This window comes from Pieris brassicae, chromosome 2, assembly GCF_905147105.1.
Source record: "Pieris brassicae chromosome 2, ilPieBrab1.1, whole genome shotgun sequence".
Taxonomy (NCBI): Eukaryota; Metazoa; Arthropoda; class Insecta; order Lepidoptera; family Pieridae; genus Pieris; species Pieris brassicae.
This window is the reverse complement of record NC_059666.1, coordinates 19,435,161-19,452,306: the sequence shown is the minus strand read 5'-3', so window position 1 is coordinate 19,452,306 and position 17,146 is coordinate 19,435,161. Positions and strand designations below refer to the sequence as shown.

General features: G+C 35.0%; 2 protein-coding genes across 2 annotated transcripts; one reads left to right on the top strand and one right to left on the bottom strand.

Annotated features, from left to right (window-relative positions):
* The first annotated feature begins 841 nt into the window (after window positions 1–841).
* On the top strand, window positions 842–3,587 carry LOC123720710 (cyclin-K). Its single transcript, XM_045677434.1, has 3 exons — window positions 842–1,551; window positions 2,501–2,687; window positions 3,022–3,587. Exons 1-3 carry the CDS (start codon window positions 1,037–1,039, stop codon window positions 3,508–3,510), a joined length of 1,191 nt encoding a protein of 396 aa, XP_045533390.1. The 5' UTR covers window positions 842–1,036; the 3' UTR covers window positions 3,511–3,587.
* Window positions 3,588–4,367: 780 nt separating this feature from the next.
* On the bottom strand, window positions 4,368–16,658 carry LOC123720069 (tyrosine-protein phosphatase non-receptor type 14). The gene is made up of 10 exons (XM_045676522.1): window positions 15,735–16,658; window positions 14,915–15,081; window positions 14,101–14,305; window positions 11,251–11,396; window positions 9,493–10,945; window positions 8,914–9,132; window positions 8,165–8,338; window positions 6,929–7,082; window positions 5,991–6,163; window positions 4,368–5,462 (listed from the first exon to the last, which is right to left on the bottom strand). Exons 1-10 carry the CDS (start codon window positions 16,365–16,367, stop codon window positions 5,334–5,336), a joined length of 3,453 nt encoding a protein of 1,150 aa, XP_045532478.1. The 5' UTR covers window positions 16,368–16,658; the 3' UTR covers window positions 4,368–5,333.
* Between the last annotated feature and the right edge of the window lie 488 nt (window positions 16,659–17,146).

Sequence of the window (17,146 nt, the reverse complement as noted above, 5' to 3'; positions counted from 1 at the left end):
GTGCTAATTGTCATAAATTTCTTGCGTGTACCAAAGCCTACCATTATTCGACAACAATGCAAAGCTAAACCTCTAACGGCGAAGCGGGCTGTTCGGGGTATTTGTTGTGTTTCTCCGAGGGAATAAATTTAAGGAATTAAATATTATGACACTAACTGGTCAATATATTCTTGAAGCCTTGTTGTATGTACAGAAAAATTTAAACGTTTTTAAACAAATGGTGACTTTCACCAATATAATATGCGAAATAGAACTAATTTGAGTGTACGACCAACCAGGCTCCAGAAGATAAACCACTCCTTATATGGAAATTGTATTAGTTTTTACAACAAACTCCCATGGGAAATTAGAGAATTATCACTAAATAAATTCAAAGCCGTCGTTATTAATTTCAATTAAGCTTTTTTATAAATTTGACGAATACGTAAATGATCCTTATCCTTGGGATTGATTTGCTCCAGTTCAAATAATTTGTATGACTCAATGCTTAGCGATTAAAAAGAGTGGGGGAAAGTTTCTGGCCAGTTCTTCTTACCCGCTCTACGCCCTTGACTCTTGCGAACTGGTAGTAAATGTAAAGTTAGAATTAATTTAACTTCTTTTTGACGTTCATTAGTGTACTTGTTAACCTATATGAATAAAGATTTTTTGAGCTTGAGTTTGAATAAGGTAACTGTAGTTTTGATTATCCATTCACAGACTTTTACTCATACTAGATCTGTGGGCCATTAGAGTGGCCGTATAAATTTGTCTTTCTGCGTTCGCCACGACACATATACATTTTATACTCTGTGAAACTATTATATATTTATGTAATAGTTTCACTCGTCAGTCTGTCATTGGTTCTAGTATCTGTATTTATTCTGTTTTCATGGACATGCAGGAAGATAGTTAATTATATGTGCGAGAAACGGCCGATGTTGATATTATTACATTTCATTTCGTTTTATTTAAGTAAAATATTAATAGATAAGATTACTGGTGGTTATTAGGCAGTGAAAACTTTAATATATTTTTATAGTGAATAACTTTAATCATGCCCTATTGGTATTATGATAAAAAAGACTTACTGAACACACCATCATTTCGCGATGGAATTACAAATGACACAGAAAATCGGTATCGAAAAGAAGGCGCTCGCTTTATCATTGACACAGGATCAAAAATGGACTTGGGTTACAATACCGTTGCTACTGGTGTTGTGTATTTCCACCGCTTTTACATGTTCCATTCATTCAGAACATTCCCCAGATATATAACAGCGTGTTGCTGTCTCTTCCTCGCGGGTAAAGTTGAGGAGACACCAAAAAAGTGCAAAGACATAATTAAAGTTGCCAAATCTTTATTAACTGAACAGAAATTTGGAACATTTGGCGATGACCCAAAGGAAGAGGTGATGACACTGGAAAGAATCTTGCTGCAAACTATCAAGTTTGACTTGCAGGTGGAGCACCCTTACGGGTATCTATTAAAGTATGCTAAGTGCCTTAAAGGAGAAAAAAGCAAGTTACAAAAAATTGTTCAGATGGCTTGGACATTTGTGAATGATAGGTAAATATCATTTTTGTATTTAAGCAACTCACAACCTATTATGGTATCATATGGTATCATAAATTAATAACATTATATTTTGAGGAAGTTCAAAGGCATCTTATATCAATATCATTGAGCTTTCTCTTTGTTTAATCCAACATTCAATATTTGTTGTAAAGGAAAACATTGTGAGGAACTAAGTTTGACAAACACCTGACAACGTGTGTCATGCTCAGGAGGCTGATCACCTACTTGCCTATTAGATTGACAAATGATCATGAAACAAATATGGAAATGTGAGGCCTAGAGCTAAAAATGTTGTAGTACAAATGATTTATTTATATATATGTATAACATTTATCTCTTATACTTATATATATTTTGTGTTTCACTTAGACTTGTTTTTTTTGTTGGTATAATTAACACTAATATTACAAAGCTGAAGATTATGTTTGTATGCTTATATATGCTAATATTAAGAACTACGGTTTAAATTGGAAAATTATTTGTGATGGTTAGTCCATTTATTTAGGAAACCTAAAGGCTATTTATCGGCAACATCGCAAAAACACTTACAGTAACAAATCATAAATGTGTTGCTAAAGAAACAAATTATTTAACCTTATTTAGAACTGACATTGCTTGCACTAAACAATAAACAGTTTAAGTAATGCAAAAATTATTTATGACAAAATTGTTTTTTCTTTTAAAAAGTCCTTAGCAGTATATGCTATATATTACTCATTAATCATAATTTTTGATGATAATCAATTTCCTTAGTTTGAAGAAAATTGACTTTGAGGTTACATATTTGAAATTAATGAATATCTCACGCAAAGAGAGAGTAGTTAAAAAATACTAAAAAATACATTTATGACATCCATGAGTCTCACAATTACCAACACGGACCTCTAACCACAGATAAATCTTACTTAAGAAGAAAACTTAATAATTAAATTAATTGCAGTTTATGCACAACTTTGTGCCTACAGTGGGAACCAGAAGTTATTGCTGTAGCACTTATGTTCTTAGCAGGAAAACTAAGTAAATTTGAAATAGTAGATTGGAATGGTCGCACACCCAAACATAATGCTTGGTGGGACATGTTTGTTGAAGACATCTGTATGGAGCTACTTGAAGATATTTGCCATCAGGTACTAAGATTTGTGCAACATATGATTATGATTTAACTGAAACTATTTTGGAAAATAAAATACTAATAATTTAATACAGATGTGTACAAATTGTGCTATAGAAATTTGTATCAAATGTTGTAGACAATAAAACTAATGCATTTCCTTTAAAAATTGTACTGACCACAATTCAAGCAACAAGTAATTGAATGCAAGAAATGCAGAGCACATAATTAAAATACATTTCTCACTTTGTATGCTACTTTAGCAAATAATACTATATTTCCAGTTGAACATAGTTATAAGTTTTAAAATACAACATGGATGGAACAATTACTTCAAAACTTATTTTCAGGTGCTTGATCTATATTCACCGCAGACGCAACCTTCTGCTGCTGACTCACCCCCTCCACAGCTAGTTGCACAGCCTACTATCAGACCTGTGTTAAAAAACGACAAGAAACCCTCTGTTACACCGCCCACTTCCACATCACCTGTCGCCGTTGCTAAACCTGTTGTCACGCCCATCAAAAATGGTTCCGATGTCAAACCAGAGCCTCCGAAAATGGATATGAGATTTACTTACCCCGGTTACCCTCCAACAATGCCCCCCTATCCACCCATGTACTCTGCACCTCCGCCATCAATACCACCTCCACGACTGCCATTGCCCCCTGGCCCTCCTTTATCTATATATTCAGAACCACCTCCTGCAAGATTTCCTCCGGTTAATGTTCCTCCTCCCAATTATTATCCCCCTATGCCAACGCGTGCACCCCTGCCCACGAGAGGTCCAATACCACCAGGCCCACCACCTCCAAGGTCCTATTATCCCCCAGCGTAACAGAGGGATATGTTAAGTTATTATAGCTATATTAACTTACATTCTAATTTTTTACTAAAATACAAGTATAGACTCTATGTGTATTTCATTTTCCTTTGTCTTTGGTGAAATTTCATAAAATATTGCTAGACTGACAATAAAAGCCTATACTATAAGAGATGTCAAGGTTGTGACATTGTAGGAGTTTTTCTCTACTGAACCGAAATTAAAAAATCTTTAATCAATAGAAAGCCATGTTACTTGTGAAATCCCAAAAAATCACACTCATGGTTTTGATTGGACTGATTCCATAAGACAGAAAAAAATCATTTTTCAGAAACGCTGCCTTAACAATGAGATATATATGATTGAGTTGTAAGAAAAATTGTAGATCTTGGTAATGGCAACAAAAAAGCGACAACATTTGTGTAACTTTTATATTATACAAAAACAAAACCTCTACCGCATCTATAATTATTCATCAGGAATGATGAGGTATAATTATTAGTCATGCTTCGTTCTCGTGCCGGGGCTGGTAATAAATGGAAAAAAATCTTAATTTCCGTACCAATTGTACTTGTATCTATAGTGTTATAAAATAAATATCCAACAAAAATTTGAATCTGTAACCATGTATAGGTTGAATAAAACCACAATCTAATCACATATTTTAATCATACAATTTTACTGAATTTATACATTAAAAATGATTGTTAAGGCCTCGTAATATTGAGCAAAAACGATTATAATTTGCGTAAATACTTCAGTTTGTGTAAATGCATATAGCTATGTTTGGATGGATTTTTGTGAAGTTCTTATTGACTAGTAACGAAATTTAAAAAAAAAATCAACACTTCAATAGAGTACTTTCATACATTTTTATTGTTGTAAGTAAATTTGTGCAGTTGTATATAAAAAAATATCATTATTCATTTTATTTAGATTCCGTTAAATAAATAATAATGACACCTCACGGTAACTGAAGCTCTATTCAATGGCCTTAACAGTTAGCTGCCCTCGGACTAGATAATAAAAATACATTTGAACACAAATTAATAAGAAATATACAATGTTAACTATACTATAAATCAATAAGTTATTTTTCGGAATACTGATAGGTTAAGATATCTAAATATAAAAATGATCATCACAACACAAACTAAAATACGAAAAATTACATACAAATAACAGTTTTAATTATATTTAAAGGTTAAAATTCAAATAATGCAGTTTATAAATGTTAATAATACAATTAGAAAGGCACATAGGACGATATCAGATCGCGAATAATCTCCGATTTAAGGCACGTAGTTTCACTTAGAAGCTAGAGGGATGTTCCTAAGTATAGAACGCACGTATACGTAAAAGCTTAAAACCCTGTATCTACCTAATTTATTATACTTTGCAGCACTTAACATATTCTAGTGAGCTTTTTGAAGAATTTTTTTTTGTGTTCAGTTGAAATTAAAGTTTTAGTGTTCATTAAAATATGGCTGTATATAAGGTGTTAGAAATTTAAACTTAAGTAGCACATATAGGTTTAATACAAAAATATACAAACTAGACGAAGATGGCAGCGTCGTGTCAGTCCTAAATTATTTTCAATATGACCTAATCAATTATGGCTTAATCGTGAGCAAAATATACTTATAATGTGTAATAATTTCATTCGATTATTAAATAGGAAATTTATTTTTATTTTATACAAAATAGAAATAATTTCTTTGTTTATATAAATTCTTGATTTGATATTAGATAAAATGCAAACAGCACAAGATTCCACATTAACACATAATCTATACATATCAAAATACATTCGCGCTTGCTTGGATTTCTAAAATGCTTTATATGAGGCGAGACTGTTTGAGATACATTAAGAGTACTTGGTGTAGGAATCTGTATTGGTGGACGTTCTCTATGAGGTTGGCACGCTGTTGGTGCAACACGCTTATCGTTCGCGATATGTCTAATTCCTGAAAAGTAACAATTTTGATAATATAAATAAGAAATTCTTAAAACATGCAATTCTTTACCTATCACGTTAATTAGCCATTTATAACATGTCTATAGTGTACAACAGTCAAACATTGATTTTTTTTATATATGAAATTATAATTGGATACTAAAATAAAAATGCTTTGGCTAGCATATAATACATATATAATTAAAAGATAATGTATATTAGAATAACTTCTTAGGTCTATATTTTTATTCGTATCTCAAATCACAATTTTGTCTTGAGCGCTGTGAAATGTGTCATACAGAACAGCTCTTAAAACTAGATTTAAGTTTGATTGACTATCTGACGACAGGCCTTAATATCTAGTAATATTATAAATGAAGTATTTATTTTCATAAAACAGGGCCTTCACCTAATATTTAGTGCGGCCCACTATCGGCTCACGAGTACGTTGCCAGCCTTTTAAATTTAAAATTTATACGGGTTAAGGTCGCAGACTACTATTTATTTACTATGAGAAAATTCTATACAAAGTATCAACCTGATTCGTGTCAAGCACGTGTAGCAATAAATCTGACGCGAGCGCCACTCCGCTGCGTCCAGCGGCGCGTGCGCACGTCACCACGAGAGGCGCGTTGCGTGACGTCACAGCTGCATCCGCACTCGATTCCGCTTCACACGCTAGCCGTAGGCCATTCAGCTCGGAGAGGAATTCTTAAACGAAAAAATATGCGTATTTCATAAAGTTTTATTTACTACAGGAGCTGGATATAGGTCGAGCAAAAGCAATTTGAATCAGATGTAAAACTACTATTAATACAGTGTAACATCCATGTAACGTCAATCGATTTGTCGTCACTTGATTTCTAACTCCCTAAAGCGTCGATATCAATTGGCTTTGTTGGTTGCTTGTCTTCTATATTATTTATTTTAAGTTGCTAAAATTTGTAAAGACTGCGCAGCTGTGTACATTCTTTTGTAACAGACAAATATTATCCTAGCCCTCAATAAACTCGACTGTCAGCATCATCCATACGAGCTTTCTAAGAAATTTGTTCTTTTGTTTACAAATTGGATTTGCTGGCACTTGTAGACTGTTGTTGACTAATAAGTAGGAGTCATGGATTATCTATATGTTTTTCTTGTCTCCATTTAACGACAACTCTCTATAACGTCATAAAATGCAATCCCTTCAGTATTGTTATATAGAGTACACTGTCTGTATGTATATATTACTTATTAATGTTATATAGGTAGCATGTGACGACTGTTAAATGTTTTTTTTAAATGATACAAGATTTTCGGACAATTTTATACACACGAATATAGCACATACTATATGAAACTTTCCTAAAAGAGACAATTACAAACTCAAATATCACTGAATGATAATTGTTACTTTAAATAGTTATGTGTTATGTTATGTTTTAACTTGCAAGTTTTAATAAAAAAATCAATAGCCAGGTATTATATACGTACGAATAAAACCGGCGACATCAGTATTAGGCGCGTGCTGCGGCCAGCGCGAGTACTGCACGTGCCACAAGTGACGAGCTCGTGCGCCGCGACGTACGCGCACACGTACTGAACCGCCCCATTCGGCGCGGGACCATTTGCCACACGATACTTGGAACTAGAATGTTAATTTTTAAAGATAATATAGAATAGAATAATCTATTATAAGTAGGAGATAGGGACCGTAGGAAGTGGTACCTACCCCTTCGGGAAAAAGGTGATATAAATAAATAAATATGTAATGCTCGGGAATAAAAATGTAATACGGGAGCTCCCCAGGACCAGCTCCTTCCACTTGAATGTATTCAACGAAGAGCGATTCGAATCGTCGACGACCAATCACTTTCCGTGCGGCTTGATCCCTTGGCGTTGCGTAGAGATGTTGGGTCTCTCTGCATCTTCTACAGCATTTACCATGGGGAGTGTTCAGAAGAGTTGTTCGGTCTAATACCCGCAGCTGAGTTTCATTATCGGACATCGGTTCCACAACTGAGCGTTTTCTAAAGCTGTTTTTGCCGCGCACCACCACTATGTGGAACCAGCTGCCCACTGAAGTATTTCCAAACCAATTCGACTTAGGGTCCTTCAAGAAAAGAGCGTACCAATTCTTGAAAGGCCGGCAACGCACTTGCGAGCCTTCTGGCAGTGTGTGTGTCCATGGGCGACGGTATCGCTTCACATCAGGTGAGCCTCTTGCCCGTTTGCCTGCTATTACATAAAAAAAATATGTATAAACCCTATAAATTTAGGTACACACAAAATGTGACACCTGCATTTATAACATTGACAATAGAAATGGCATAATGGTAATGAAAAAATACAGTTCGATATCCTTACTTACGACAACACACTTTAACATTAATTTTAGGATAATATTTAACGTAACGTAATAAATATTTCAAGAAAAGTTTAGCAACTTCGGAATTACGACTCAAATTTGTTAGTGAAAGATATTTCGCTAAGCCACTTTATAATTATGTACTTAATTAATTTTGTCAATTTCTGGACTGACTTATATGACGTATCTATATTGTGTTCGACACACATTTTGGACGAATTTTGTCCCATCTAGGGGTTAGGTCATTAAGTATAGTATATTAGATTGGTTTCTATGTATTTATACTTTTTGGTACGATAAAATTAAATATGTACATTTGTTTTGATTTATGATAAAAGCACTAAAACTAAAAATCGCCACACCTGTCCATAGTCCTTGGAGTGATGTTCAGGCGGTAGGTACTGCGGTGAGTCCACATCGACATTGGCAAGGAGACGAGCCCCAACTTGCCACACACACTCCCAAACGAGTGCAGCCTGTTCCGAGCCTCCGGATTGAGCGACCACGTAGAATCGCTGGGAGTTACCAACTGTCATCTGAAAGTTGAAATATGGAAATAATCAATTAAACCTATTTTTTATATAATTTCATACTAAGTACATGTATAGTACAGTGTATTTACAAAAAAAATCATGGAAGTACTTTTATTAATAGTTGTTTAATGGTTTTAAGCATCGAAGTTTTGATTCTATCTACTTCATCTTTTTCGTGATGTGAAAGAAAATATATCAAGCGATTTTTTATTACTTTAGTAGGACAATTGTTCATATATAACTGAACGAGGGCACTTTCACGATCATACACTAAGAATTTAAAAGAAACATTTAAAAAAAATTGGTTTATATATATACTATATATAAATACATATTTTAGTTTCACTATTTGACTCCATTTTTACCCAATAAAGTTTCGATAAAAAATTTTTTTCGTGTAAATCTTTTGGAGACATCATCACAAAACGCGTTTAATTAAACAAGGAAATATGTATTGATTACCTGCAATATCTCATAATGAAAATGCGACGTAACAATGAAAATTTACGACCTTATTTTCTATTAGAATTTAAAAAAAAGAAGATAAGGAATTGATAGCAATTACGTTTATTACTCACAGTAACATGGGAAGCGTTTATATATCCGTGTGGGTTTTCAGCTGTGGGATGAAGTCGCACCCTGTTATCTTCGTAGGGCAAGGAGTCGCCGTTATTATAAGACGCGTATTGCGCTAACAACGCCGTCTTATATTCTCCCTGCACCTCGCGGCCTTTAGGAATTTGTTCGAACGCGAACGATAACTGATCATCACACATTTTACGTTCTAGCAATTGGCACTGGAATTCAAAATATAGAAGATAAAGAATATAGAAGAGGCGGTAAAACCGTATAACCAAACATTAGAATAAAACTGTTTAGCCAATTTAAAAGCGATGACTCGATTACCACAGCCATTGTAAAGCTTAAGTCTAGTTATGTAGGTTCTTAACCATCGCTAAAAACAATAAACAGTCACTATGTGAGGAGGACTAATTGTCAGTTAAATTACGATTTAATGTTTCAAAAGTGATTCATTTTATAGGTTTTCAACATCTGCTATACTATTTGTTATATGATATTAGTTGCGATACATTTTGACCGTTAGTTTCATATAAACTCTTAAATCTCTGTAAACTTTCAATAATAAAACAACTCACCAAAGTTTCTTTGGTAATACCCGGTGGCAAAGGTTGAGTCTTCGGTAGGCCGGTGGACCAGCGATGTTTGTTAACCTGCTGGCCCGTTTTAGCCCTATCGCGACCCAGTGTAGCACTCTTTACTTCTGCTTTATTCCCTCTCCCCATAAACATTCCCCACCTTCGTCTCTTTTTTTCTTTATTACTATTCTTACTGTGGTCCAGCTCCACACTAGTGCTGTAAGTCGAGTTCGTCACCGAACTCGATAGAGCACTGTCCGTTTGCGATGTGTCAACTCTGATATCAGGGATACTTATCGATGTAATGTTATCCACCGATTTGCTAATCGTGTTGTTATTCGATATTTTATGCGTCGACAGACTCTGATAAGGCGTCTCATCATAATCCTTTTCATCTGTTTTTATTGACAACTTATCAATATTTATTGCGCTATCGATGTCTTTGTTAATCGACGGACTCGAGACATTCAGATCTTTGGGCACACTCGATTCTCGCACACCTTTAATGATTTGTGCATTTACATAATGGCTGTCGTCAATTTTGGGTGTTAAGTTGACGTTGACATGTCCGTAGTTATTTATCGCAGGGTGACTGCTGTTTTTTTCGTTCAAACGGCTGATTTCATCTGTCGTGGTTAAACTTTGTGCTCGTTCGCGGATCTTTTGTTCGCTCTGCCACGGCAGAGGCACGTTTTCATATATCGGTTCTTGTGATTCGCTGTGTTTGTGCGGTAAGACCAGATGCGTCTGATAGGATATCCTTCTCATAGGCATGGAGTACATTATGTTGCCTCTCTCGTCGTATACCTTCTGTATGTTATCGGAGATGTGGTGTGGGTCCATTATGATGTGAGGATTGGGGTCTAAAACCGAAGGAAGGTTGTTGTAGGTCCCGTGTGTGGCTGGAAGTATGTTCGGCCGGCCGTAGCCGAGGACGTGTCCAGGATTGACGTATCCGAGACACTGCCTATTGAGGGCCGTTCTCGTTGAGACTAGATCGGGACTAGAGCCGGACACGTGCGAATTAATGTAACCCCGGTGGTAGTTCAGGGCTTGGCTGGCGACGGCTAGGTCAGGGGTAGAGTTTGAGGCTAAGCCGTTGGAAGGGTAAGGAGGTGGTGGTTTGTAGACATTGACATAGTGCAGGGCGTGGTCTGCTTGTACGTTAGGATTGAGGGCGATGGGGTAATTGGCGAGATACTTTATGCCGTAAGCATAATCTTCCGCGGGAGGCGGATTGACGGGTCCCGTGTGTCGTGTCACGTCAGGGTAGTGGACTCGATGAATGTCGGGATGGGAGCCATAAACCAAAGGCTGAGCACTGGAGCTTAGGAGTTGAGAGTGGGTGTGGTGGTTCTGGTAGCGGAGCTGAGCCTCGGCTCGTTGTTGTTGATACTTTTGTTGTACGGCGGTCTCGTAGTCCGGTGCGGGACGGTAAGATGGTAACAAAGCCCTGAAATGATTTTTCCAAGCATGACAGCAAATACATAGACATTGAGTACTTTACTAATTATAGTAGTTTTACTGCTAAATAATTTAATTAGAATGTGTTAGTGTTTACAATACAACCATTTTTGTTATAACAATACGATTGAGACGATGATTAAAATTATTATTTGTCCCACTTTTTGTATACCCATGTACTCCTTAATGGGACGAAATTTATGAAATCATGTTTTCGGCGTACACCCAATCCATGTCCTTTTTATACACCGCTAATCTACAGTGGTACGATTTTCTATATGCATAAACATTTACCTGTTCCTTGGCTGCGGACGATTCTCAGCGAGCTCAAGGCACGACGTCGAGTGAGCCCGGTGTGCGGCGCTTAACGGCTCAAGGCGGGACGTACTACCCACCTCTCGTACATCCAACTCTTCACGACTCTCCGACAGACCATGCTCCTAAATATTAAAAAATGTTTACACTTCATTACATACAAGTTTATTACGTCTTTATTAAGACAAAACACGGGCTATGTTCATAAGATCGCTAAGGGGTGATAAGGTCAGATTTTAAAACCTCTACCAATTTCCTACATATATCATTTGCTTCCAAGATAATTTAATATAATATAGATTAAACTATATTTAATATTTCTTCTACGGATTGTTTATGTACTCCATAAGAACAAAACAACACATGCGCGTTTCGTTTGAATGGGTAATAACTGTAGCATAAGCAAAAAGTGCATTCACATCGCGGAGATAATTAGCAGCGCCATTGCACTTGACACTCGAACGCGTTTGCAAAGTGCACAGTTACAATTCTATTCAAACGAACAGTTTTCAGAACATTATTAATCAGTTATGGCTTGATAGGATCCGATAATAGCAGTTTCATTAGCCTCAATGGTTTCCCATTAAAGACGTTAATTTGCCTCTTAAATGATAGTACAATCAAAAGCTGCCGAGGGATTGGGGATTATATGGCTTAAATAAAACCATTATTAGTCACGGACAAATATTCGTAAGTTTTTTGTACGTACCAGACTTTCCAACCCACTGAAAGACTTCATACAGGACTTGTAATCACAATAATCAATTGAACAATACGTGAGACAGAGCGTCTAATCGTGAATAGTTTTTTATCGTGAGCAATTATCACTTTCGCGGTGACGCGATGTTTGTAAACTTTTCTCATGAGAGCGATAAATAACGGATCGTTAATGAAGAAATGTAACACAGATGGTAATTAGTATTAAACAAATAGATATTTTGCGAATTGTTCTTTTGGAAAATATAGAAATTAGCGAGTGTTATAAAGGCAAGATTCAGTGAAGTGACTTAAACTATAAGTCACTTCAATATTTCTTGTTACTGGAAATTAATGAAGAGAAGTTTTTTTAATCTTAAAAGCGTATTCATACCGACTATACTCTTTGATACAAAAATACTTATTCGTTTATTAATTCGGAAGGCATGATAGAGGTCCGAAGAAAGAATACTGGCGATTGAGTTATCTGGAATATTTATCGCGTTTATCGTAAAGAATGCGGAACGACATGTATATTTCACGCTATCATGTTATGTATTATTAAATGGTGAAAATCATTTACTTAAGTAAATAGTGAAAACAGCTCGTCTTGCATGCAGTGGCATTGATTGACTATGTAATTACCAAGACTTAACACATTGTTGCGAATTTAACGTATGACAATAATATGAAACGAAGTTTATTTTATACATCATGTATTCGGTAATTATTTTTTTATTATTTATGATTCAGATTAGTTTTATTACTGCCATTATTTTAATTCCCGAAACGTGTAGGACGGCGCAGACAGTTTGCGTCTGTTTCATTGATTTTAATAATAGACTGTCATATGTACCTGACACACATGAGTTTTTTAAATCTAAGTCAAACAAATGTCTTAAAGATGTGCCTGTGCTGTTCAAAGGCAAGACCTGGCATGAATTACGTATGATTACACACTAGGCATGCTAATACTAAACAATTTTTTTTCGGTTAAGCTCGTGCTTTGCAGTCGACATTTAAGAAATTTAAATTGTATGATTGAACACTGTTTAAGTAAATCCTAAACAAAGCTATTCGCTTACCTATTTTTCATACTGAGAAGAGCCAGCAATAAAAACATAAATTACTAAAGGACCGGAAGGCTAATGTACAATATGCAATAAACCTGCCCGACAACACGAGACGCGTGTGAATGCGTAAAAATAAACACATATATGAGTTAGTCCTAATCTCTTAATCTGTTTAGTACCAAACTGGATAAAACTATTAATTCAAGGTTAATTTCTGGGCTAGTACGGCCCACCTATAAGGATAATGTGTCAAGATTATAATCGTATAACTGCGGAAGTGAGTACTAACCGCTGGGTTCTGTCAGATGAACGTTTAATGAGACGTAGATAATTAATGTTTAACGTGAGAATATTTTACAGTTTTTACTAGCCGATTATTAATAATGTTTTATTAATGAACTGGCGGCAAAATGTAAGACAAACAGCAGTCCAAACTAGGCGTTGTTCGCAAGTGCGTTGTCCGCCTCTATAATCTTTTGGGCATAAATTATATTTCCGATTACTAGAAATGTTTAAAAATAAAAGACTTGAAAGATTGATTTAGTTATCAGTAATGATGACGTAAGACATAATATTAAACGTCACTTAATTTATAAAAAAAATGATTTTATTTCGTAACTCCGCGGAAAATGTAGTTACGGCCGTAGTAAGATTTTATATGACATTAAATGCGGATCAATTACAATCTAATTAAAATTTTAGAGCAATTTAATTTATACAGGTTACTATATTATTAGATTTGGTAAAATATTATCTGAAACTTCAGTCTGAGAACTTGGGCCACTCGTGTATATCATAACACTTTATAATTAATGTATCATAATAATATTTCAGTGCTTCATTTGTTTCATTAATTTTCCTTTACGAAGTAAAACCTTCTTCGCCCTGAGACGCGATTTTTAAAAGTAAGATCTATAGATCGATAGATCGTCTATCTTTCCAGGGTCGAATTTCATACGACGTTTTTACTTTCACCGCATTTAACTTAAGAACCTTGGTCAAAAGATGGGATAAGTATAACAGTCATTGTTCTCACTGATACACAACATAATATAGTCACCTGAAACTTGGGCCGGTGCTCGTCTCTGGGAGCACTGAGGGCAGCTTGGTGTCGCATGTAGAACGTATGTTGGTGTACGCACATACGCCACACGTACTTTCCATCCTCCGGAGATGGCAAGGCGAATGAAGTGGACTCGCCTTGCTTCTGGCACTCTATACTAAATGTGCGTTTGTGGTTTATCACATTGGTGATGTCCATCCACCTAAGTAATGATTTAATATATTAAACGAATGTCTGATCCGAGGATTATTCCCCATAGTCAAAGTAAATGCAATAATATATCAGAAACGTAAATAAAGCGATAAATTTGCGTTACTATCCGTTTTAAGGCAATAAAACTCGAAACGTATAGTACTCCAAAGGGAATTTTGATTAATATGAATGGATAATGTCCAAAGAAATAACGTTTCAATATTGCTAGGAGACATATGCTACGATCACCTGAAGAAGTAAGCATTCAGATCAATCAAGCAAGCAATCAAATTGAACTGTATGATTGTGATATTGTTCGAATTGCATAATATGAGTATTCCAAGCATGAATGCTATGGTTAGAACATTATTATCATCGAAACATTTATCATAATCAGTTCGATTCTACGGGATATACAAACAAAATATATATTAGGCATCTGTACCCAAAGCAAAAATAATGTTAACAGATATATGAATTTCATAATAAATACCATAATGAGTGTTAAACGCGATAAATTATATAAATATATATAATTATATGGACAATTTGTGGTCATGTAAGCAAACTTACACCAGCATGCAGGGGGAACGAATTGTGGGTTCGAAAAAAAAATTACCGATAAAAGTGTGGTGTATCACTGGTATCCGTTAGTACTCTTATTCCAGTGAGTGAAATTGCAATAGTCACTTCACTCTGATCCCGCTGGTCCTTGGCAACAAACATTTCTTGTCCATATCCTCGTAATTGCTGGCATGTTGTTATGAACCCTTCTTCTGCCTGAGCCTATTTACATATTTTTATTATAAAGTCATCAAAACAGGTGCTATTGTCAAAACTAAGCAAGTATAAAAAAGAAAGTTTAACAGCATTTGTTTCTTCAGTTTATTTATTTATATTATAAAAACCAAATGCTATAGTATAACCCATGTACATTTAAATTATTAAAAACTTGGGTGTAAAATTTGTGTGCTGATTCTAAGTTGTAATCTCACTGATAACTGATAAACACATTCACATTTCTCAAGGTGTGCAATCAATGAGTAATTATGAGATAACTAACAAATTTTTAATCAACCTTTCCCATATTAGGATATTTAAATTTAACTTTATCTTCCAAAAATTACCTTCCATTAATGTTATTCTGTAAATTCATTTCATAAGATGCAAATTATTATTAGACAAGTAAATTAATAAATATTATATAAACAAATTAAAGTGATAATAATGAATTTTTATAAGTTGTTAAACAGAAAGTTCCATTATAATGCATGTTATCTTTTTAAATTGTAAATTTTCCAAACATGTTATGAATACATAAATTATATCAATGTATATGTCATATAGTTAATGTTCAAGTAATGTTATTATTTTAAATTTAGATAATTTACTACCAGGCTTTAATAAACACCAAGCCAATATTAGAACAGAAATCTTACCTGTGGCATATTATGTAAAGACATATGATGTTGTATCACAGCAGCAGTTAACCACTCTAGACGACCTGTCTCTGCTAAAGTACTGCTATCTATAATCTGCCCATTTTCTAACATTTGCTTAGGAAATGTGAGCAAATTCTTTAAATATTCCACGGTATGCCTTTCACGGTCATGATTCCCATATTCAGCTTGTCTGCTATAAGATGCCAAAACCACTGCTTGCTGACAATCACAAATGATCCTGCCTTCTACTAGGTCATTTTTCAATTGTAAGAAGTAATGGTACCTTGTTACTTCATCAGTTATAAGGCTTGTACCAGATGTCACATAGTACATGACACGCAAGTAGAGTTGGTGGGCCGAAGAGTACTTCTCTAGCTGCCGCTTGAGAGGCCTGTCTAGTTGAACCCATCGCGGTTGCTGGCTGCGGTTTACGTAACGCAATCCAAAGAATTCTGGTTGATTTATAGCCTGTCTTTGGCACACGTTGTCAAGACACTCTTGTCCTGTGCTGTCAACAGACAGGGTACAATCTGCAACACCCCCATCGAGTAGCTCAACACTTATTACAAACAAACTTTTAGATGCAACGTTATATTGTCGCGTCTTCTTCAACTTCAACTTGAAAGGCATCCTCTGACATTAACCGGGACCAATTAGTAAAAACATCACGAAACTAGCGTTACGTTATACATTTATGGAAGAAGAATGTTGGAAAAAATGCTTCCGTTATGCGCGACACATATTTTCTACTGCTAAGGATATAAGTGAATTAAGTTCTAAAAGCGATGATCTAAAGTAAAGTTTACTGCTAGTCACGAAATTGTTGTTATTAATAAAACCGAGAAAAAATTAATGTAAATAGAAATAATAAAATCAAAATAAAAAATTCACAACATTGCGGCCTTCCAACACTGGTGAATGATGACAAATCTGAACTTAGAACTGTCAACAAATACTTGACGTTGACACAACAATAACGGAAGACTGAAACGGCGGCGTTTTCAAATACTTTTCTTGGGCCATTAAAAAAAAATTCTTTGATTTTAAGACATAATATATTTAAATATCATTATGGATAGCAACACCTTTTATTAGAGGATGAATAATTAATAAAGACTTGGTCGTGAATGTTTTCTATAAAACCAATACTTATTTTTAACGTTTGATACATCTACACATCTTATTTCACGTCTCTAGACATAGTTGAGAAAAATTCTTTAATGGTTAAGGCGTTCAAGTATTATTTAATATAATTATATAATTTCATGAAACGCCCCGAAATGTTTTCTGTATCGAATAGTAAAACGTTTTGTGATCACCCAGTGACTCTCTTTTCCTTAGACTTACCATTATGTGGTGTAAAGTACTGGAAAGTGGAAAATAATACTAACTATAACGCGTAATTTAAT